This window comes from Macaca fascicularis, chromosome 20 (assembly GCF_037993035.2).
Source record: "Macaca fascicularis isolate 582-1 chromosome 20, T2T-MFA8v1.1".
Taxonomy (NCBI): domain Eukaryota; kingdom Metazoa; phylum Chordata; class Mammalia; order Primates; family Cercopithecidae; genus Macaca; species Macaca fascicularis.
This window is the reverse complement of record NC_088394.1, coordinates 16,169,640-16,193,967: the sequence shown is the minus strand read 5'-3', so window position 1 is coordinate 16,193,967 and position 24,328 is coordinate 16,169,640. Positions and strand designations below refer to the sequence as shown.

Below are 24,328 nucleotides of genomic sequence, written 5' to 3'. Positions count from 1 at the left end.
AGTACCACCTGGGAACTCCACAGAAATGCAAATTCTAGGGCCTCACCCCAGATTTACAGAATCAGAAACTCTATGGGGAGGACTAGGAAGCAATCTGTTTAAACAAGTCTTGGAGGTGATGAGGATTCATGCTCAAGTTTGAGAACCGCAGGGTTAATAGGTGGTAACTATTAGCAGTTGGTACTTGAGGCTGCAGAGACAACCAAAAACTCAGCTGGCTAAAGTTAAGCACTAAGGTGCCAGCAGCACCCACAGGGCTCTCAACTGCCTGGGTCCCCGCCCTCACTCCCGTCTCACTCAACAGGCCCCTCCGAGAGCGCTCGCTGACTGGTGGAGTTTCTGGTCGACATTCACCACCCACCCAACCGCAGAGCGCGTAAACTGAGAGGGGCGGAAGTAGGCGGGGCGAGAGCTGTGTGCCTATTGGCTACAGACCACGCCGCAGAGTGAGTGGGGCGGAGCTGCGCGTGCGCGGGGCCGAGGCGCGCCCCTGGCGGCCGTTGAAAAATGGCGACTGTGGCGGAGTTGAAGGCTGGTGAGTGCGAGCCGGGAGGCCTGCGCATGGGAAACGTCGGGCCATCATCTTGTGGAAAGGATGGGATGGGAGGAGAGAGCGCGGAACACAAGGGTTGGCTTTTGCAGGGGTTATTCTTCGGTGTGAGGGCCTGCGGGGAACGTCTGGCTGCTGTCCCGGCCTGTGCGCGGGGAGCTCTTATGGGGAAGACGTTGCCCACTGGCGAGTTTTAAACCAATTTGGAGCTGAAGGAGTTGCATAATCTTCAAGCATCTAAGAGGCCTATAGGCCTGCATCTTGGGCCCCTGCCGCATCTTATTGGACCCTGCCGGGGGCTGGAGGGCTTGCTTGGACCGGTCTTGGCACTCAGGGCTAATGACTACAATTCCCACAACCCCTATTGGGTTAGGCACTGCCCTAAACAATTTGCTTAGTTGTCTCGTTGGATCCTTACAACAAGCTGTTAAGTAGCCCTCCCCCCCCCCGCCTTTTTTTTTTTTTTTTAAAAAGATTGGGTCTCTCTGTCGCCCAGTCTGGAATGCAGTAGCGCGATCACAGCTCCCTGCAGGCTGGAACTCCGGGACCCCAGTGATCCTCCCACCTCAGCTTCCAGATCAGGTGGGAATACAGGCGCTCTTCACCATGCCCGGCTAATTTTTCTATTTTTTGTAGATACGGGGTCTTGCTGTATTGCCCAGGCTGATGTCGAACTCCTGGTCTCAAGCTGTCCTCCCACCTTGGCCCCCTCAAAGTGCTGGGATTACAGGCGTGAGCGCCTGGCCCGTTTTTCATCGGAAGAAACTAGAGGCAAAAAGTTTGGTGGCCAGGCCATTCTCCTGTCTTTTGAGGAAAAGATACTCTAAGCTAGTTACGTGCGAGTCATTGATGACGTTTGTACACTGTTTACTTTGAAGCAAATGTCCAGACAAGTAATAGTAATAATAATTATCATTGAGCCTCATGTGTCAGGCACTACTCAGCCTGTGTGTTACCTGATTGAAACAACCCTATGCCCGTTTCATAGATTGGGAAACTGAGGTACTGAGAAGTGAAATAGCCCAAAGTGATTTCACTAGAAAGAGACACAGGGTGGGAACCTAGTTGTGATGTACCTGTTTGCCAGGTCTTAATCACTGAGTAATATTGCTGTCCAATAAATAAAACCAGTTCCAGTTTGCAGGGAACCCAGGGTTTAAACTAGTAATTCTTAGAGATTTTAGAGAGGAGACGTGTATAAAAGTGTGTATTTGGGGCACAGGGCTGGTGAACAGTCATAAAACAGCAGGCATGCGTCTGTCCATAAGAACAGACTTCACACGAATCTACAGATTGTGTTCCCAGGGAAATACACATCATATGTAATATTGCATACATTTTCAGAGGATTTAAAGGTACACTTGGAATGAGCCAAGCACAGTGGCTCATGCCTGTAATCCTAACACTTTGGGAGGATTGCTTGAGCCCAGGAGTTTAAGAGCAGTCTGGCCAAGATAGTGAGACCCCATCTTTATTAAAAAAAAAAAAAAAAAAAAAGCCAGGCATAGTGGCCTGTGCCTGTAGTCCCAGCTACCCCACAGGCTGAAGGAGGAAGATCGCTTGAGCCCAGGAGATAGAGGTGACAATGAGCTACAGTGGTGCCACGGCACTCCAGCCTGGGCAACAAAATGAGACCTTGTCTCAAAAAAAAAAAATACAAATTAAAAAAAAAAAAGAAAAGGTACTCTTGAAATATAAGCGAGGTTAAAACCTTTCCGAAGAAGTTTTGATGGCCCAGTGTTCTAAGCATAATAGAGGGAAAGATAAAATGGTATGGACCTCCAAAAGGAACCCGGTGAAAACTTGTTTGCCAGCCAGTTACCTTATATTTTATGGGCTTTTACCTTTTTAAAGCATGATCACATTTTTCCTCCTTATTTGGTTCTATCTCTGAGAGGTAAAGCTCATTATTTTAGAGAAGGCAACTGAGGCATGGGTTGGTAATCCACCACTGAGGTGCTGATGAGACATGCTGGCTTTCCTGTTTCCACTGTCACTAATTCTCGTTTCTCTGCCCAGTTTGAGGCTGTCCTGTGTGTAATACAGAGTAATTGGGACAGGATCCTTGCCAGTGGCAAAATCTCTCCATCTAATTTCCAAAGATGGAATTAGAGAATAGGGGTTCAGTTATGATTCTAAGAGTACAATAAGGCTGTACCTTCCTTTTATGGGCCTGTGACAAAGTCTGATTGGGTGATAACTGTACTTAACCTATTTGCAAGAAGGTTGAAAGGATGCTTTAAAAATGAAAGAAAGGTCAAAAGTCAGTAAAGAGTGTATCTCTTTAGTCATATGATCCAGGGTTATTGTTGATGTTATTTATTGAAGCTTAGAAAGATCTTATGTCCATACTGACTTGGATAAGCTCCTGGGCTCTCTTTATGGATTTCTGTTACTGTGGTGTACTTATTTGGTGCCTTTGGCAAGGTGCAGAACAGTGTTAAACTACATTGATTTCCCAGCAGTATACAGCAATGTATTATAATCCTCCTAGGTGACTCCTACTGAGCTCTTGCTATGTTCTTGGCTCTGTGGATGAGATATGTTCATTCTCTGAAGTTGTCATTTAGCTGGTAGGAACTCTTTGAAAATAGAAAGTTCCAGATCAGTACAAGGGATGGTGCCAATTCAGTCCTAAGATCCCCATTATCTATGCAAAATATGTACAGGCAAATCCCATGATCATAACTGCTTTGTCATGGTGACTCTGGCTAATCAGTAAGTTAGGTTTACATTCTGCATACACATCCCTGACTCCTTAAGATGGCATTGATATAGTCACGTGCTAGATTTCTAACTAGGCTTAACATTTCAGAATCCTGCTGTTCTAAGGAATTAACTCATAGTTGTCTTTAAAACAACAAAGAGGCCAGCAGGCGTGGTAGCTCACACCTGTAATCCCAGTACTTTGGGAGGCTGAGGCGGGCGGATCACGAGGTGAGGAGATGGAGACCATCCTGGCCAACATAGTAAAACCCTGTCTCTACTAAAAATACAAAAATTAGCCGGGCGTGGTGGGGCACGCCTGTAATCCCAGCTATTCAGGAGGCTGAGGCAGGAGAATCACTTGAACAAGGGAGCCTGGAGATTGCAGTGAGCTGAGATCGTGCCACTGCACTCCAACCTGGCGAGATTGTCTCAAAACAACAACGAAAAACCCAAAACAGCTTTTCACTCCCTAAAGGGTTCTGGATTATCAAAGGTTTGTGTTTTTTTTTTTTGGTTGGTTGGTAAGTTGGTTGTTTTAGACGGAGTCTCTCTCTTTGCCCAGGCTGGAGTGCAGTGGCACCATCTTGGCTCACTGCAACTTCTGCCTCCCAGGTTCAAGCAATTCTCCTGCCTCAGCCTCCCAAGTTGCTGGGACTACAGGCGCCCGCCACCACACCTGGCTAATTTTTTGTATTTTTAGTAGAGACGGGGTTTCACCTTGTTAGCCAGGATAGTCTCAATCTCCTGACGTCGTGATCCGCCCGCCTCGGCCTCCCAAAGTGCTGGGTTACAGGCATGAGCCACCATGCCCTGCCATCAAAGGTTTTTACACAGTAACCCAACAGACTTCTTTTATGGAATATAGTTGTGTTCTTTAATCATCTTTCTAGACCAGAGGTTGTTATGACAAGCAGAACTTGTGTGCAGTGGCAGACACTCTTGAAAATATATGAGGGACAGGGGCTTAAGTTCAGGTCCAAGTAAGCAACTGTAATTCTACCCCCTACCTTTTCCCCTCACTAAAGAATTATGTATTGGCCGGGCACCGTGGCTCACGCCTGTAATCCCAGCACTTTGGGAGGCCAAGGTGGGTGGATCACGAGATCAGGAGATTGAGACAATCCTGGCCAACATGGTGAAACCCCGTCTGTACTAAAAATACAAAAAAGAATTAGTTGGGCATGGTGGCACGTGCCTGTAGTCCCAACTACTCGGGAGGCTGAGGCAGGAGAATTGCTTGAACCTGGGAGTCAGAGGTTGCAGTGAGCTGAGATCACCACCACTGCACTCTAGCCTGGGCGAAAGAGAGAGACTCTGTCTCAAAAAAAAAAAAAAAAGAATATGTATTAGACTGGCCGGGTGCGGTGGCTCATGCCTGTAATCCCAGCACTTTGGGGGGCCGAGGTGGGTGGATCATGAGGTCAGGAGATCGAGACCATCCTGGCTGACATGGCAAAACCCCGTCTCTACTAAAAAAAAAAAAAATTCAAAAAATTAGCCGGGCCGTGGTGGCAGGTGCCTGTAGTCCCAGCTACTCGGGAGGCTGAGGCAGGAGAATGGTGTGAACCCGGGAGGCGGAGCTTGCAGTGAGCCGAGATGCACCACTGCACTCCAGCCTGAGCGACAGAGCGAGACTCCTTCTCAAAAAAAAAGAGTATGTATTAGACTACAGCCCCTGACAATGCTGTTGAGGTAGGAATAAACTTGAATTTGCTCAAATATATTAAGACTAAATCAATGCAACATGAGAACTGTATTTTTTAGTATAAACGTGGCTGGTGGTAGTTAGTGTAATTGTTTAATAATTTGTTACAATGTTTAGATTGAGAGCTGCTTTTGTACCATTTACCTTTTCAACATTTCTTTTCAAAATATGCCTAAGAATGATAAATTTACTCTGTAACCGAAACCTTAATATTTTATATCAAACAGTTTTAAAGGACACCTTGGAAAAAAAGGGGGTATTAGGGCATTTAAAAGCAAGGATCCGAGCTGAAGTTTTCAATGCCCTAGATGATGACCGTGAACCCCGACCATCATTGTCTCATGAAAACCTTCTAATTAATGAATTAATTCGGGAGTATTTAGAATTCAACAAATATAAGTATACAGCATCTGTCCTCATAGCAGGTAAGTGGTTATTGTTTATCACATAAAATCTGTTTCTCCCCTTTCCCCAATTCTCAGAAAGTGTTTATCCTAGAAATCTAATTCTTTTACCAAACAGTGCCATCTGGGTGACTGGGACACAAAAGTCACATGGGCTCTTTCTGTAGCTTAAACAAATTCTCACAAGGGAAAATACATAACTTAATAATCACTTAAAGTAGACATATATTTGGAAAAATCATCTATAATTCCTGGTACTAAGAATAAGCAATTGTTGACTTTTTGTCCTGTTTGCCACCAGTTTTTTCCTGTGTATTAGGCTTTGAAAATATACGCTGATTAAATATATTATTTATTAAGAAATAGGCTGGGTGGGTGGCTCACACCTGTAATCTCAGTGCTTCGGGAGGCTGAGGCAAGAAGATTACTTGAGCCCCGGAGTTCAAGACCAGCCTGGGCAACACAGGGAGACCCCATCTCTGCAAAAGAATTTTTTAAAATTAGCCATGCATGGTGGCACGTGTCTGTAGTCCTAGTTGAGGCTGAGTGGGGGCCCAGGGATTGGGGGGATCATGTGAGCCCATGTGCTCTGGGCTGCAGTGAGCCATGATCGCATCACTGCACTCCAGTCTGGGCAACAGAGAGAGACCCTGTCTCTTTTTTCTTTTTCCAGAGACAGAATCTCGCTGTGTTGCACAGGCTGGACTACAGTGGTGTGATCATGGGTTATTGCAACTTTGACCTCCCGGGCTCAAGCAGTCTTCCTGCGCCAGTCTCCTGAGTAGCTGGGACCACAGGTGCATCCCTCCACGCCCAGCTAAATGTTTTATTTATAGAGGTGAGCTCTCACTATGTTGCCCAGCCTGGTATTGAACTCCTGGGCTCAGGTGATCCACCTATCTCAGACTCCCAAAATGCTGGGATTACAAGCATGAGCCACTGCACCCAGCCCCTGTGTTGTTTTTTTTTTTTTTTTTTTGAGATGGAGTCTCACTCTATCACAGTCTCAGCTCTCTGCAACCTCCACCTCCTGGGTTCAAGCAGTTTTCCTGCCTCAGCCTCCCAAGGAGCTGGAACTACAGGTGTGTGCTAGCACACCCGGCAAATTTTTGTATTTTTTTAGTAGAGACGAGGTTTCACCATATTGGACAGGCTGGTCCAACTCCTGTCTCTTAAAAAAAAAAAAAACTCTCCCTCTCTATATATAGGTATGTAGATATCTGTGTGTGTGTGTGTATGTGTCTGTGTGTATATATCTATATCTATATATATATATATATATAATGGAGATAAAACTTTGAAGTGTTACTACTATGTAGTGGTTAGGTATATTTACAAATGTATGTATCTAAAAGCATGATATTTTTAAAGGACTAGGCATTATATTAGGTTATTCTTGGATTGCTATAAAGAAACACCTGAGACTGGGTAATTTATGAAGAAAAGAGGGGGTTTTTTGTTTTTTTTTTTAGACAGAGTCTTGCTCTGTCACCCAGGCTGGAGTGCAGTGGCGCAATCTTGGCTCACTGCAACCTCTGCCTCCTGGGTTCAAGTGATTCTCCTGCCTCAGCCTCCCAAGTAGCTAGGACTACAGGCACGTGCCACCACGCCCGGCTAATTTTTTGTATTTTTAGTAGAGACAGGGTTTCACCTTGTTAGCCAGGATGGTCTCAATCTCCTGACCTCGTGATCCGCCCGCCTCAGCCTCCCAAAGTATTGAGATTACAAGTGTGAGCCACTGCGCCCGATTGAAGAAAAGAGGTTTACTTGGCTCACGGTTCTGCAGACTGTACAAGCATGGTGCTAGCATCTGCTCAGCTTCTGGGAGGCCTCAGGGAGCTTTTACTCACTGCAGCAAGCATGTTACATGGTGAAAGCAGGGGCCAAGTGTGGGGAAGGTTAGTGCCACACACTTTTAAATGACCAGATCTCATGAGAACCCACTCACTGTGGTAAGGACAGCACCAAGCTATGGAGGATCCACCCCCACGACCCATACTACTCCCGCCAGGTCCCACTTCCAACACTGGGGAGTGCATTTCAACATGAGATTTGGGCAGGGACAAATATCCAGACTCTATCAGCGGGGAAACTCCAAACTCATCCTAGTGGTAGGAGGCAGAGAATGATATTGGGGGTTGGCGGTCGGCAGTTGAAGATAAATTTCCTTTATCTGTTGAATTTTATTTCTTAAGAAACAAAATTTTTCTTCAAGTGTAATAGTTATTGAGTGGTGAGAATATTTTTAACACCTTCCGCTGACTTTTTAAATGTCTTCTCTCAAAAAAGTGAGGAGAGACTGGATATAAATAAGTCAGAATCCTGGTTACTCCTGGACTTGGTGGGGTGGGGGATGAAGTTGGGGCGTGGTCCAAGGCACCCTAATGTACATCATCGGATTCCCTTGCTTTAGGTTCTGTCTCTGCTTTGACTACTTCACGCCTCAGAGATGTGCCTCAGCAAAGAAATGAGGCCAGGAGGTAGATTTTGCAAGACAGAGTGAATTCTTTGTGAAGTTAGAATTTTTCATTACAGATCTTTTATTTAATATTAAACATACATCTTAACTACATAAAGACTCATGATTTTTATTGGTTTAAGGATCTTTGATATCAGCATCTCTACTTTCATTAGTTTGTTATAGATGGCTGTATGATACCAGTTACACCCAGAAAAGAAGAAATTATGAAAATATCTGTTAGGGACTTGGGCTTCACTAGAATGAAATATAGTGACAGTAGTCAAGTTTTCATATTAAATGTTTTGGCTTTTTTTAAAAAACTGGGATATAATTTACATACAATAAAATTTACCTTTTCAACTGTACAGTTCTATAGCTTTAGTCAAATGCCTGCAGTTGTGTAATTACTACCAGATCACAATCAAGATATCACCAGCCTTTTTGGCATCAGGGACCGGTTTCGTGGAAGACAATTTTTCCATGGCCCTGGGAGGATGGTTCCGGATGATTCAAGCATACTACATTTATTGCGCATTTTATTTCTATGATTACATTATAATATATAATGAAATAATTATATAACTCACCATAATGTAGAATCATTGGGAGCCCTGAGCCTGTTTTCCTGCAACTACATGATCCCATCTGGGGGTGATGGGAGGCAGTGAGAGATCATCAGGCATTAGATTCTCATAAGAAGTGTGCAACCCAGATCCCTCGCATGTGCAGTTCACAACAGGGTTCACGCTCCTATGAGAATCTAATGCCGCCAACAGGAGGCAGAGCTCAGGCAGTGATGCAAGGGATGGGCAGCAGCTGTAAACACAGATCAAGCTTCGCTCACTTGCTTGGCCACTGCTCACCTCCTGCTGTGCGACCCGGTTTCTGATCTGTGGCCCAGGAGTTGGGGACCCCCGCTATAGATGGAACCATTCAGGATGTAGCCTTTTGAGTCTGCCTCTTTTCACTTAGTATAATACATTCAAAATTCAGCCATGTTTGTTTTCCTTTGAACACTGTTCTATTGTGTGGCTGTGCTAGTTTACTCATCTATTACCAGTTGATGGGCATTGAGTTGTTTCTAGTTTTAGCAATTAGGAATCAAGCTGCCATAAACATTTACATACAGGTGTTTGTGAGAACATAAGTTTTCATTAGTCGTGGGTAGAAAGGTAAGAGTGGGATTGCTGGGTTGTGTGGTTAAGTGCATGCTCACCTTTATGAGAAAACTGCTCAACTGTTTTCCAAAGTGGCTGTACCATTGTGCTTTCCCACCAGCAAAGTGTGCAAGTTCCAGTTGCCCCACGGGGGTTAATTTTAATTTTAATTTTTATTTATAATTATTGTTACCAAATGGATATTCTTTTCAAAAATAACTTATTGGTAAACAGACTTCTAAAATTTAGTATTATAATTGGGATATAGAAACGATATTTTCCCAACCAAACACTGGGGAATTTAAAAATTGAATTTATGTTAAACTGTGTTAAGACATGCATTTAACAAAAGAGATATTTTGAAAGTCATAAAATCACAGGCAATTTCATCTGTCTTGGTATGTGTTGTCATCATTCTTCCAAAATCTGAAAAGTGTATGTCTGGTAAATGTGATTCTTTTCAAAATCTTACTTGCTTTTTAGTTTAATAGGCTCAGTGTTCTCATGAATTTCTTCCAGAATCTGGTCAACCTGTCGTTCCACTGGACAGACAGTTTCTCATCCGTGAACTAAATGCATTTGAAGAATCAAAGGATAATACAATGTAAGAATTTTTTTTTAAAGAAGTTTCCAAATATTGTATTAGAGTCATAATTGCACCATGGTGGTTTTACTTCATTTTAATTCAAGTATTTGTTCAGATCTAGTGTGTGTCAAACATTGTACTAAATCCAGGGTGTGTAGCAGTGGACAAGTCAGATGAGGTCTGTGTTTGCTGAAGCTAAATTTCCATGGCCTCAGAGTGACTAAGCATCTTCTTTCTGGGGTTAGCTCCTTTTGACTTCTTGATCCTTTGTCCTTCTAAGGCTTTGTTCTTTTTTTTTTAAATTTATAATTTCAACTTTTATTTGTATTTTCAAATTATTTTTGTAGAGATAAGGCCTCACATTATTGCCCAGGCTGGTCTTGAACTCCTGACCTCAAGTGATCTTCCTGCCTTGGCCTCCCAAAGTACTAGGGTTGCAGGCGTAAGCCCCCCATGGCTGGCCTCTGAGACTTCGCCTTGTCAGTTGTTTTCTTCATATTTAACTCTTCCTTCACTTCAACTTAGGAATGTACTCAGATCTCTCCTCTCCTGAAAAAAAACAAAAAAACCAAAAAAACAACCTATGAACTTCCAACCCTCAGCTTCTGCTTGAATTCCTTTTTCTATCAAGATGACTGAATCAGCCCACTGCTTTCGTTACTATTACTCTCTCCTTTGCCCTCCATGCACCTCCTCTCACTAGCTATGCTCTTGAAAAGGAGGATGACCACTTTCTAGTTTTCTTAGGTTTTTTCTATTTCAGTGTTTCTTAAACTTTTTCAGGAGGGTTCCTGTATGGCCAAAAAAAAAAAAAAAAGTACATAGGAAACCTGAGAACATAGCTTAAAGCAGCCTTTTTTAAAAAATCTAGAACTTCCTTTGAAGCCTTATGTTTTCTTATCCTAGAAGGTCTTAAGGCCAGGTGAGGTGTCTCATGCCTGTGATGCCAGCACTTTGGAAGGCTGAAGTAGATGGATCACTTAAGCTCAGGAGTTCAAGACCAGCCTGGGCAACATGGGGAAACCCCATGTTTAGCCAGACGTGGTGGCTCATGCCTGTAATCCCAGCACTTCAGAGGCTGAGGCAGGTGGATTACCTGAGGTCAGGAGTTCAAGACCAGCCTGGCCAACATGGTGAAACCCCATCTCTACTGAAAATACAAAAAGATTAGCCAGGCATGGTGGCGTGTGCCTATAGTCCCAGCTACTAGGGAGGCTCAGGCATGAGAATTGCTTTAACCTGGGCAGCAGAGGTTGCAGTGAGCCAAGATCATACCACTGTATTCTAGCCTAGGTGACAGAACCAGACCCTGCCTCAAAAAAAAAAAAAAAAAAAAAGTTCTTAAAAGTTGTTTGCTTTACCGTACAAATGTTTTAAATGACATTCCAGTTAAATTTAACTCTCCCACAAATCCTTGTGTAAAATTAATGTTCCAGGATCATATACTACCTTTGTCATTGTGTGTATAGTGAAGTCCCAGTTGCTTAGCATAGCATTTTAGGCCTCTATCTTTCTACCCCATCTGTTGTTGAATCTGCTTACACCTGATTTCTGATTGTGCCCTGAAGACATTTTGCAACTTTATGCTGCTTTGCCTTGTAAACCATTCCCTTATCCCAGAAGTCCTAGATCACCTTTCTCCCTCTTAACTTCTATTGGAGCATTTTCCTTTCTGTTGGCCCTGTTCAGATAGTAACTCCTTTATGACATTTTCCTTTTTCTCTTCCCCTCATCTTCCCGTGTTTCTTTTTCTTTTTTTTTTTTTTTTCCTTTTTTTGAGATAGGGTCTCTCTCAGTTGCCCATGCTGGAGTGCAGTGGCCCCATCTCAGCTCACTGCAATCTCCTCCCGGGATTCTCCTGCCTCAACCTCCTGAGTAGCTAGGATTACAGGTGTGCACCACCATGCCCAGCTAATTTTTTTTTCATATTTTTTAGTAGAGATATGGGGTTCCACCATATTGGCCAGGCTGGTCTTGAACTCCTGGCCTCAAGTGATCTGCCCACCTCCACCTCCCAAAATGCTGTGGGTTTTATTTTGTTTGTGTTTTCAAGGCGGGGTTTCACTCTGTTGCCCAGGTCTCTAGAGTGCAGCGGCTTGATCATGGCTTACTGCAGCCTTGAACTCCTGGGCTCAAGCGATCCTCCCACCTCAGCCTCCCATGTAGCTGGAATTACAGGCATGTACCAGCATGCACCATCATGCCTGGCTAATTTTGTATTTTTTGTAGAGATGGTGTTCTACCACGTTAGCCAGGCTGGTCTCCAATTCCTCGGCTCAAGTTATCCACCTGCCTTGGTTTTCTAAAGTGTTGGGATTACAGGCATGAGCCACTGCACCTGGTGACAAGTGTTTTGAAAAGTATTAAAACTGTGTAATTGAGAACGGTGGGAAAAATAATTGGGGGAATCTAAGTGTGACTTAGGATGAGCAGTGAGGTATTACATGGTTTAATACAAGACAGTATTTTACATTTAGCAGTTGATGGAAATAAGCAATGATTTTACTCCTACTGGCTTCTTGGTAGCTTTTGAGATACCTACTTCAGATGGAAGTATTAAGAAGTTTGTGCTTGCTTTAGCAGCACATATACTAAAATTGGAGCAGTACAGAGATTAGCATGGCCCTGGCAAAGGGATGACATGCAAGTTCGTGAAACGTTTCATATGTTTTAAAAAAAGAAAGCTGGGCCCGGTGGCTCACGCCTGTAATCCCAGCACTTTGGGAGGCTGAGGCAGGCAGATCACAAGGTCAGGAGATTGAGACCATCCTGACTAACACGGTGAAACCCGTATCTACTAAATATACAAAAAATTAGCCAGGCAAGGTGGTGGGTGCCTGTAGTCCCAGCTACTCCTGAGGCTGAGGCAAGAGAATGGCATCAACCCAGGAGGCGGAGCTTGCAGTGAGCTAAGATCATGCCACTGCACTCCAGGCTGGGTGACAGAGCGAGACTCCGTCTCAAAAAAAAAAAAAAAAAAAAAAAGTTGCTGAAACAGCTTTAGTTTTTAAAAGTTAGGTAACTTCTTTATGCCCTTGTTTCTCACGGTTCAGTGATTGGCATTCACAAAGTTTGCCATAGTCACATATTACTCATTTACTTACAGATCTACAGTGTTGCATCTAAAACCATTGAGGCCAGATATATGTTTGAAAATCCAAACGTTTTCAGGTTTTAAAATGACATGCCTCTAGTCCTAGCTACTTAGGAGGGTGAGGCAAGAAGATTGCTTAAATCCTGGAGATCGAGGCTGCAGTGAGCCATGATCTTGCTGCTGCACTCCAGTGTGGGCCACACAGCAAGAGTTCAATTCTTTTTTTTTTTTTTTTTGAGATGGAGTCTCGCTCTTGTCATCCAGGCTGGAGTGCAGTGGCGCGATCTCGGCCCACTGCAACCGCCGCCTCCCAGGTTCAAGCGATTCTCCTGCCTCAGCTTCCCAAGTAGCTGGGACTGCAGATGCGTGCCACCACACCCGGCTAATTTTTTGTATTTTTAGTAGAGACAGGGTTTCACCATTTTAGCCAGGATGGCCTCCATCTCCTGACCTCATGATCCATCTGCCTCGGCCTCCCAAAGTGCTGAGATTACGGGTGTGAGCCATCACGCCTAACCCGAGACTTCAATTCTTTAAAAAAATAAAGTAATATGGTACATATGCCAAATACTATATATATGTGCTAGGGAGTCCTGAAGTAGTGTTCAACAATCACGTTAATTTTTTTTTTTTTTGAGATGGAGTTTTGCTCTTGTCGCCCAGGCTGGAGTGCAATGACATGATCTCGGCTGACCGCAACCTCTGCCTCCTAGGTTCAGGCAACTCTCCTGCCTCAGCGTCCTGAGTAGCTGGGATTACAGGCATGGGCCACCACACCCGGCTAATTTTGTGTTTTTAGATAGGGGGTTTCTCCACGTTGGTCAGGCTGGTCTTGAACTTCTGACCTCAGGTGATCCTCCTACCTCGGCCTCCCAAAGCGCTGGGATTACAGGCATAAGCCACCGCACCCAGCACATTAATATTTTCACACAAAGTAAGATAAAGTCTGTAATAGCCTTGTTAGGTCAACCCTTGCCATCTGATGATTTTTTTTTTGCCAGATATATGAAGAAAGTCCAGTTTTCAGAATTTTGCATTTCAGAATTACAGGCAAGGTATTGTGAGGACGCACTTTTCTTTAAATTATCTTTTTGAAACGTATTTTTAAAAATAAACCTTAATCCATGAATTTGCACGTTGCCTCTCCCTCCTGGACTCAAGCGATCCTCCCATCTCAGCCTGCCCGTAGCTGGGACCACAGGTGCATATTTCCTTGTGTGGCTAATTTAAAATCAAATTGCTGTAGAGCTAGGGGACTCACTGTGTTGTTCGGGCTGTCTCAAACTCCTGCTTAAGGTCAGGCTGGCCCCCCAAAGTCCTGGGATTACAGGCCTGAGCCCCCATATCAAACCCAAAATTTAATCACAAGTAAATTTTATTGACTATCAATTTAAAAAATAAAATTTTCAACATTTAAAAATCATCTTGAACCAATTAACACTTTGGGGAAGATTAAAGTAAACGAAGAGACCTGTTTTATATTACTAGGTGATGCTTTCATAAGAGTTGAGGCATCTTATTAAATAAAGAAACTTACTTTCCTGGTTTCCTTGTTGCATGGAAAAATTGGTATGATATTATTCCAGAATTTGGTGGCTTAAAACAACAACATAGATTATTTGTGGGATATTTGGGGATTTGGGATCGGCTTAGTCACGTAAGTCTCGCTCAGGCTGCCCCGTGAGGTTGTAGTCAAGATGCCAGCCAGGGTTGTAGTCTGAAGCCTTGAATGCGGCTAAACTATCAGCTTCCAAACTCATAATAATATTGACAGGCGGCCTCAGTTTCTTATCGCATGTACCTTTCTGGGGCTGCTGAAGTGTCCTGAGGCATCTGACTTCTCCCAAAGGCAGCAATCCAAGAGAGAAAGCAAGGAGGAAGCTGCAATACCATTACCACATGACCTCTGAAGTCAGCCTTCTGCCAATTAGAAGTGAGTTCAGCTCACACTCAAAGGGAGGGCAATGAGAAGGGAGTGTCATACTGTAAACCATTATACCAGCTAGTAAACAGATACATATCTCAAAAAATAAATCCTCCCCACAAATATATACACCTGCTATGTACCCACAAAAATTAAAAATAAAAAAGATTAAATCCTTTTAATTATATTTTCAAATATGAGATTGGAAACAAAGGAAAACATTTCTGTTTTACCACTCTTTATTGTCAGCAGAGCAGCTTTCCTTTATGCAAGAGTACTAATAGAAACCCCCAGGCAGCACATTGTAAGGAAAAGAATATGGGATTTGGGGTTCAAGGGTAAACTTTATTTACTGTCTGAGGGAATCTAGCAAATCTCCTGGCTGTGGTTTTCTCCTTTATAAATTGCAGTTGATGATTTTGACATTACATGATGAGGATCAGAAGAGAAGAGGTATGTGTTCTGTAAACTATAAAGAAGATTTTAAAATGTTAGGTAATATAAATACTAATTTAAATAAATGTTAGCTACACAGGAGCTAACATTTACGTACTATTTCATATGTGCCAGGCACAGTAAAAAACACTTGACATTTATTAACTCATTTAGTGCATAACAGCCCTGTAAGGGAGGGATGGTGCTTATCCTAATTTGTAAAGGAAGAAACACTTATGAGGCTGGAGAGGTTAAGAATCTTACAGAGTCCCACAGCTAGCAAATGGCAAAGCCAGGATTTGAACCCAGGTCACCTGGCTCTCAGGACCTAAGACTTTTTCAGGGCAAGGACTTATTAATCAAGAGGTGTTTATTGAATACCTGTTGTGTATTAGATGGGGTTAGGTGTTGGGAAATAGTCAACTGGACTTTGGAGTTTAAAAGATAAATTCCTGTGGATTAATAGAAATTATATTTCAGTGTAGATGAAATTTGTTAACATGTTTTCTCTGGGTTTTAAAATTGTCGTGAAATTAAGTGGTACTCTGAAATTTAAAAGTACGAACAGTTTGCAGTTTGGATAATAATCATGCAGCTTTTTCAAGTCTAGTGAATCACTTGGTCATTTTGATGTCAGAGGTTACCTTTTAAAGAATAAATGTTTTAAGTTTTTCCTGTTCACGCAGATTGGTTACTTTTGGTTTTGTTTTGTTTTCTTCCTGCTATAGACCTCTTTTATATGGGATTTTAGCCCATTTCTTGCGTGGAACTAAGGATGGCATGCAGAATACATTTCTGAAAGGGCCTTCACTTCAGCCTTCAGACCCAAGTCTTGGCAGACACCCTAGTAGAAGAAAGCCAATGGGTATGAGTTTTCTGAGATACATCATTTAGCGGTCAGCAAATATATTTTCTTCCTATATATTTTTCTTTGGAGTCTTTACTGAGCTTTTGAGTCATAGTTTAATTCTGCTTATATCTAATATGGTTAGCCTGTGTTACTCCAAGAAACAATGCTTTTTGGAAAGAATCTTGGGCAGGGAAGGGTGGGAGGCATAACTGGGCAGAATTCTTAGATGTAATTTCTTTATAGAAGTATTGAAAACTCCGGGCCAGGCACCGTAGCTCATGCCTGTAATCCCAGCACTTTGGGATGCCGAGGCAGGTGGATTGCTTGAGGCCAGGAGTTTGAGACTAGCCTAAGTGACATGGTGAAACCCCATCTCTCTTTTTTTTTTAATTAAAAAATTACATTAATTAAATTTTTTAAAAAAATAAAAAAGTATTGAAAACTCCAATTTTCATGTAAATTCTTAGTCTTTGGAGCAGCTTAGATCCTTAGTATACTGAATAAATAGCTTTTTATTAAGTAATCTTTTTTTTTTCCTCTCCATGACTGCAAAATAAAAGGTAAGATTGCTAAATACAGATAGAGAAGTCATTTGCATTTTTAGGACACTGTTTATGTTAGAGTGGAAGTTACCTACAAGTTACAGATTCTTAGGAGAATGGCCCACATTTCTTTCAGATTGCCTGTGTTTTAAATGAGCTTTTAGTAGCTTTTAAATTTTTATGTATTTTTTCGAGACAGGGTCTCACTCTGTCGCCCGACTAGAGTGCAGTGGTGTGATCATAGCTCACTGTAACCTTGAACTGCGGGGCTCAAGCAATCCTCTCACCTTCTTGCCTCGTCCTCCCAAGTAGCTAGGACTTCAGGCACCATACCCAGCTAATTTTTAACTTTTGTAGAGATGGAAGTCTCACTATGTTCACTGGGCTGGTCTTGAACTGGGTCTTAAGTGATTTCCCACCACGGCCTCTCAGAGTGTTGGGGTTACAGGCATGAGCCTGTACCTGGCCCTCATTTTGATTATCCCAGCAATGGGATCCCATTTTCACCATTTGAAATGAGCAGGTTATAGCTCAGTGTTTGCAGTTGTGGTAGAGAGCTGATCGACTTTTTTTTTTTTTTTTTTTGAGATGGAGTCTCACTCTGTTGCCCAGGCTGGAGTGCAGTGGCGTGATCTCGTCTCACTGCAAGCTCTGCCTCCTGGGTTCACTCCATTCCCCTGCCTCAGCCTTCCGAGTAACTGGGACTACAGGCGCCCGCCACCACACCCAGCTAATTTTTTGTATTTTTTGTAGAGACAGGGTTTCACCGTGTTAGTCAGGATGATCTTGATCTCCTGACCTCGTGATCTATCTGCCTCAGCCTCCCAAAGTGCTGGGATTACAAGCGTGAGCCACCGCGCCCAGCCGAGAGCTGATCGATTTTTAAGGACAGTTAAAGGTGGGGTTTAGGCTGCCAATTATCAGAATAAATGTAAATCTTGAATGTTGACACAAACTTTTAGGAAATGCCTAAAATGTGGATTGCCTTTGTAGTTTCCTAAACTGCTATGACCAGTAGTGACCATGTTAGATGTTTGGTGTCTCTTGAGGTCTGAAAGTCAACAGTGAATCCGGATAACCTCTTTTGGAGGTGGTTTCTGAGTGCACTAGGAGATATCTTTCTATATATCTTAGAATTCTGAACTGGTTGGAACGTTGGGAAATAAGTCATTCCCACCTACTTATTTTACAGTTGAGAAAACCTTAAGAAGGTTCCAATACTAAGAGGTTAAGTAACTCATCTGAGGCCTATAGCAGATAATTAGTAGCAGAATCAGCACATTTGATTGCTATTCCCGTATACCTTTCCACATGTAGATTATGGAGAAGTTTTCCAAATTCTCTTCTTAGGGATGGGTAAGGAACTGACATTACTGCCTACTAATTGGCAAGTATTTAATGAGCAAAATAAAACATTAATTAGGCAAGTAAATGAGTAAATCTCTAAATTTTTTAAATAGTAAAAAGTTCCCTTTAATTTTCCTTTTTTCTTTCTTGCCTCTCCCTAACTCCTCAATTCTCCCTTTTTATAGAAGGTATCCCTGTTAGCAGTTTGCAGGGTGTTCTTTGGGACTCATTTCTATTTTATTTTATTTATTTTATTTTTATTTTTATTTTAGATGGACTCTCACTCTGTCACCCCGGCTGGAGTGCAATGGCACTATCTCGCTCACTGCAACCTCCGCCTCCCAGTTTCAAGCGATTCTCCTGCCTCCCAAGTAGCTGGGACTGAAAGCATGTGCTACCACACCCACCCTAATTTTTGTATTTTTAGTAGAGATGGGGTTTCACTGTGTTGGCCAGGCTGGTCTCCAACTCATGATCTCAGGCGATCCACCCACCTTGGCCTCCCAAGGTACTGGGATTACAGGCGTGAGCCACTGCACCTGCCCATGCCCAGCCCCTTCAGGACTCATTTCTGTGTATTTAAATATGTATGCATTGTTATGGTGCACGTTATCCTGTAATTTGCTTTTTTTCACTTGTTGATACATGTAGATCTCATTTTTAACTTTGTTTCATATTCCAGAGTATTGTTATAATCATCCTTTTTTTAATTTTAGAGATGAGGTCTTACTCTGTCATCCAGGTTGGAGTGCAGTGGCACAATCATGGCTCACTGTAGCCTCAAACTCCTTGGCTCAGTCTTTCCACATCAGCATCCCAAGTAGCCAGGACTATAGGGGCGCACCACCACACCTTGCTTATTTTTAAATTTTTTGCAGTCAGGGTCTTATCATGTTGCCCAGGCTAGTCTCCCACCTTATAATCACTCTTAATGTAGTTTTAAATATTTTGCTTTTACAGTATTTTGATGTAACGTTGTACTTTGTCCACACATTTAAGTATTGTCCACACATTACAGTATTGTGATGTAACATTGTATCTTTGTCTATACGTTTCTCTTGTGTGGATGCCTAAAGTAGAGTTGTTGGTTCAAAGGATATGCATATTTAAAAATATAGTAGATATTGTCTAATTCCCCTCCAAAAAGGCTTTATCAGTCTATATGCTTACGAAGAATATATGACAACATGGGTTTCTGAGTTCAGTTGTCACCAGTGGATATTGTACACCTTAACACTTCTTAACACAGCAACCCCAAGTCATTAATACTATCAGTCCTGTAAAGAAAAATAACCACTTGAGAAATAACTTTCTGGTTTTTAAGTTTCATAATCAGCCTCGTTAATACTCACGGCTCATGACTAGTAAGAAAGTTATAAAGAACACTATTTCCTAACCAGTTTCTGTTCTTTTGAGATGAAAGCGGTAGATTACGCATACACCATAGGGCTGGAGGGAGGGAGGGAAAGAGACACACAGACACACGCCCCCTACACCACTAAAGTGCCAGGAACATCAGAGTCGAGTTCAAGTCAGTAAAGCCACCTTGCGTGCCTGTTCTGTGGAAAGCTCTGTAGACAGCTCAGAAATGAGGATGACTGCTGAATGAATTGGGAAAGAACAATGATTTTACACATTATTTTCTTGGTCATCAAAAATTTTTTTGACACAACCTCTTTGTGTAGTGCCTTGAAAGTTGTCAGCCAAAATTGCATCGTTTCAGTAACACACTTAAGCATTCCATTTACTTTCTCAACTCTAGCTCACTGTCTCCAGAACTCTTATTTGACAGCATTGAAAAGGTTGTGAAGATACTAAAATCCTTATTCTCGACATCACAGCACCTTATCTCCACAGAAGCTCATTCAACGGAAATATCAAACCCTGAAACTAAATTGGCTTTTATTTGAAAGTTCAGGCCAGGCCACGGCAGCTCACCCCTGTAATCCCAGCACCTTAGGAGGCTGAGGTGGGTGGATCACCTGAGGTTAGGAGTTCGAGACAAGCCTAGCCAAGTGAAACCCCGTCTCTACTAAAAATACAAAAATTAGCTGGATGTGATGGTGTGCGCCTGTAGTCCCAGCTACTTAGGAGGCTGAGGCAGGAGAATCGCTTGAACCCGGGAGGCAGAGGTTGCAGTGAGTAGAGATTGCGCCTCTGTACTCCAGCCTAGGCGACAGAGCGAGACTCCATCTCAAAAAAAAAAGGAAAGAAAGAAGTAAGTCCAAGTCATGCCAAGATGAAGTGCTTCTCTCATCCAAGTTTTCAGTGCTGAAAAAAAAATGAAGAGGGTTTATGTAGGCACACCCACATTTGAAATGACAGCCAATGCATTTGTACTGCTGCTGTTAGTGCTTGTAATCTCGGAGGCAAAGTAGTTTTTGCTATTCAGTAAATTATATATATATATATATATATACACACACACACACACACACACACACACACACTTTTTTTTTCCTTTTTTTGTTTTTAAGAGATAGGGTCTCACTCTGTCACCCAGGCTGGAGTGCAGTGACACAATCATGGCTCTCTGCAGCCTTGACCTCACAGGCCCAGGTGATCCTCCCACCTCAGCCTCCCAAGTAGCTGGGACTACAGCTGGGACTACATGCCTGGGGAAGATTTTTATTGTAAATGAATGACCAGATTTTTATAATAGAGACAATCACCAGCTTAACTTTATTGCACATCTATCAAGCATAATAGACTTTATTTTTTATAACACTTTTCTAGAAGACCTAAAATTGTTGCCTTCTGAGGAAATTGTTAATTTATTTCTGTCCAGCAAAGTTACCTAAAATAAAGGAAGAGAGAGTTCCATCTGTTATTCAGACCCTTAAAGTAGTATTGGCACTGAGAATAATCAGCTGAGAACTAATAAAGCGTGTGTATAATCACATTGTAGAATTAGAAAATCCAGTAGGTGTTATGGTGATAAAATTGCATTTTCTAGCAGTTTATCTAAATTTGTGTGTATATTTTTTCCTATTACCAAAATTGTTGCAAGAAAGATGTTTTGTCAGTGGTAGAAAGTGTTTGGGGTTCATATATTCTCAGGAATCTAGTTTTTGCATTGCATTTTTGTTGCATTAGGATATTAAGTCTCCACATTCCTTTTTTTTTTTTTTTTCAAGACAGAGTCTCGCTCTGTCGCCCAGGCTGGAGTGCAGTGGCACGATCTCAGCTCACTACAACCTCCACTTCCTGGGTTCAAGCGATTCTCCTGCGTCAGCCTCCCGAGTAGCTGGGATTATAGGCGCCTGCCACCATGCCTGGCTAATTTTTGTATTTTTAGTAGAGACGGGGTCTCTAACTCCTGACCTCAGGCAATCCTATTTGAAGTGCTTTTCATTGTGTTGTAATTGAAGAGCTTTGGCAACCCTCAAAATGCTGATTGAACACCTTGTCCTTTCTTGCAAATTTCATTCCTTACATGTAAGAGAGAGGTTTGTAACTACTTAGGCATGGGTTTACTGCAGGTTGTACTAAAAAAAAAAGTCAAGAAACACTTTTGAATAATTAGAGTCCCTAATGCCAGACATTTCTGATTTCTTTTTTTTGTTTTTTTCTGAGACCGAGTTCCACTCTTGTCCCCCAGGCTGGAGTGCAATGGCACGATCTTGGCTCACTGCAACTTCCACCTCCCGGGTTCCAGCGATTCTCCTGCCTCAGCCTCCTGAGTAGCTGGGATTATAGGCGCCTGCCATCATGCCTGACTAATTTTTGTATTTTTAGGAGAGACAGGGTTTCACCATGTTGGCCAGACTAGTCTGTAACTCTTGAGACCTCAGGTAATCCACCCACCTCGGCCTCCCAAAGTGCTAGGATTACAGGCCTGAGCCACCACACCTGGCCTCTGATTTCTTCAATAGTGTTTAAAAAATAATGAGTTTTTTTCATTGTCCTAAACCATCTAAAGAACTCATAGAATATTGAATATGTAACATCCTAAACTGTTTGTAGCTGTGTCTACCTATCTGCCTGTTTTGACTTAGGATAAGTATTAACATTGGTTTCTGTGCATTTCAGATGAGCACCTAAGAAAGGAGGAGCGGAAAAGTACTAACATTGAAGATCTTCATGTTTCTCAGGCAGTAAACAGATAATGCTTTGTTTGGGGTATCTTTTATCTTAAAATTGTATTATTAAATAACTTATTTATTGTTCCAGTGTCACCAAAATGCACCACTAATATTTGTAGAAATTTGACTTTCTACAATACACCCCTCATGTTTAACTACATTTGTGAATAAAAGCTAACTCTGTCATCTAGCTTATTGGATTTGACTTGAAAAAAAGAAGTATTGTTTTTAGGAAGTATTTTTTGTTTCTTGAGGCAGAGTCTCGCTCTGTCACCCAGGCTGGAGTGCTGTGGCATGATCTCAGCTCACTGCAATCTCCGCCTCCCAGATTCAAGTGATTTCTCCTGCCTCAGCCTCCCATGTAGCTGGGACAACAGGCCTGTGCCACCACACCGGACTAGTTTTTGTATTTTTACTAGAGATGGGGTTTCACCTTGCTTGCCAGGCTGGTCTCGAACTCCTGACCTCAAGTGATCTGCATGCCTCAGCCTCCCAAAGTGCTGGGATTACAGGCGTGAGCCACCGAGCCCAGCCCTTTAGGAAGTATTGTAAAGGCCCTTAAAGTTTGTAAGGAAATGAAAGGGCTTTGTATTACCTTTTCAATAGGCAACAACATACTTTTTCTTTCCTTAGACTATTTTGGCTTACTGGAAGATTTAATTAAAAGGTAGAGGGGAAGTAAGTTTGCTGTAATAATTTTTCTGTAAAGAAAACAAAGAGTTTATTTTATTAGATAAAGAATGTGAAGTAAGCATGAAGAGACAGGCTTTGGGGGAAATACCAGAAAGTGATTTTTCAAAGATGGCATTGTTTAACCTCCGTGTGGCCCTGGGTTGTGCAATCACACATGAGCCAGAAGAGGGCCAGCCCCCAACTCGTTTGGGCTCGGAAACGCTTATCAAACATCAGTTTCTATTCTTGGGATAGAAAAGTAGTATGTGCTATCTCTAATACGCTACTTTGATATTTATTAAGGAAGTTTTTATAGTGTAGTGTCCACAGGCTCATTTCGTTGAAAACAGCTGACTATGATGGTAGACAGCTCCTGATTGGCAAAAGTTCGATGGTGTATTCAGAACTAAATTTTGCCTGCGCACCTGTACACTGACAACATTTGCTTAAAGGTTTTCCATGGAGAGGAGTGGTAAGAGCTGTAGTTAGCAAAATTGACACCCTCTTTAGAATGTCAATTCTGTGCTGCTTTGCAAATTGTTGAAACTTTTGATTTTCTGTTTGACGATGCTAGTCAGTGTTCACTTCTTACAGCTTAGCCAAGAATTTTTATCTAAATGCAGAAGTTTATTAATGAAATCCACTTAAACTATACACAACATTTCAAGAGGCCCTGTTGGTAAAATTATATATGGATGCAGAAGTATTGCAAGAGTCCATTTTCCAGTTTTAAATCTGTAATATCTGATTACAATGATGAATTCCGTTGTATTGTATGTGCGAATATAAATATCTGAATTCTCCCGGGGGACTTGGTTTTCGTCCAAGGATGTTGGCAGTAGGCACTTAGTTTACCTCAGGAATTGCAATCATGTAAGACTAGATTTGGAAAAAATGCCGGAGTATATAATTTTGGATACTGATATAAAATCATCAAGATGGAAGTTAAACAGAATTGTCACATGTAGTCCATAGCACTTTTGTATGCATTATTCTGTAATTTGTACTGAGGCAACTTTTTATACTTTCAATGTATCATGTAATAAAAAAAAAATAAGTCACTTTGGTGCAAAGGGTGTTTATATCACTGTTCTCTCATCAAAAGACCCACATCAAAAACAAAAGAATGATTGGAGATGGCTGCCAGGCTGTCCGTTGGGATTTTCAGAAGCTTCGCCATTGAGGGGTGGGGGCCGGGGGACTTTCCTGCCGTCTGCACATGTTTATAGGAAGGAAGAAAAAGCGCAGAGGACAAGCCAACTCTTCTTACAAATGTGTTATATTAAGTACCTTACTCGTGGGTTTCTTGGAATTGTTGGGAGAAGTTACCTTCTAGAGTTGCTAGAGAAGTTTTAGGAGAAAACTTGGATTTACACAAAAACAGGTTGGGAATGGGAACTGAAGAGGGATTTAGGAAGTATACGACTTGGGTGATCTAAAACCTCATAGCAGGAGCAGAGGTGGCTTTTGAAGGAGATAAATTTAAGCTTAGCATATATGCTTGCATAGAACAAACTAATAGCCTTATAATGATGTGCAAGAACACATTTGTATATCAGTCACATACCTTTATGATTATGTAGAATTTGATGTGTTCTTTTAAAACCAAGTGTACATGAAAGATGAACATTTGTGAGAATATGCCTTTAAAGGCATTTGGGACAATGCTTCCCAGCCACTTGGTACTTGATTTTTTGGTAACAACCACGATTCGAGGATTGCGTGGTATTCAGCAATCTTTTAAAAATAGAAGTGAAATAAAACTACTGGCCGGGCGCAGTGGCTCACGCCTGTAATCCCAGCACTT

At 42.2% G+C, this 24,328-nt stretch overlaps 1 protein-coding gene and 1 non-coding gene across 8 annotated transcripts; both read left to right on the top strand.

Annotated features, from left to right (window-relative positions):
* The first annotated feature begins 479 nt into the window (after positions 1 to 479).
* Positions 480 to 23,582, top strand: CEP20 (centrosomal protein 20). 7 transcript variants are annotated; one of them, XR_012429505.1, is made up of 6 exons: positions 480 to 535; positions 5,192 to 5,389; positions 9,506 to 9,590; positions 15,754 to 15,890; positions 18,037 to 19,982; positions 21,797 to 23,582. XR_012429505.1 is itself a non-coding variant. In XM_045381507.3 (6 exons), the coding sequence occupies exons 1-5, from the start codon at positions 508 to 510 to the stop codon at positions 21,541 to 21,543; spliced, it is 489 nt and encodes a 162-aa protein (XP_045237442.1). In that variant the 5' UTR covers positions 480 to 507; the 3' UTR covers positions 21,544 to 21,558; positions 21,797 to 23,582. The 7 variants fall into 7 exon arrangements, 6 of the variants coding, with proteins under 6 accessions (XP_045237442.1, XP_005591396.1, XP_015298157.1 ...); XM_045381507.3 differs by lacking the exon at positions 18,037 to 19,982 and adding an exon at positions 21,503 to 21,558; XM_005591339.5 differs by lacking the exon at positions 18,037 to 19,982.
* LOC123570774 (U6 spliceosomal RNA) lies at positions 12,140 to 12,243 on the top strand. Its single transcript, XR_006695017.1, has one exon. It is a non-coding gene; the product is annotated as a U6 spliceosomal RNA (small nuclear RNA).
* Positions 23,583 to 24,328: the final 746 nt, after the last annotated feature.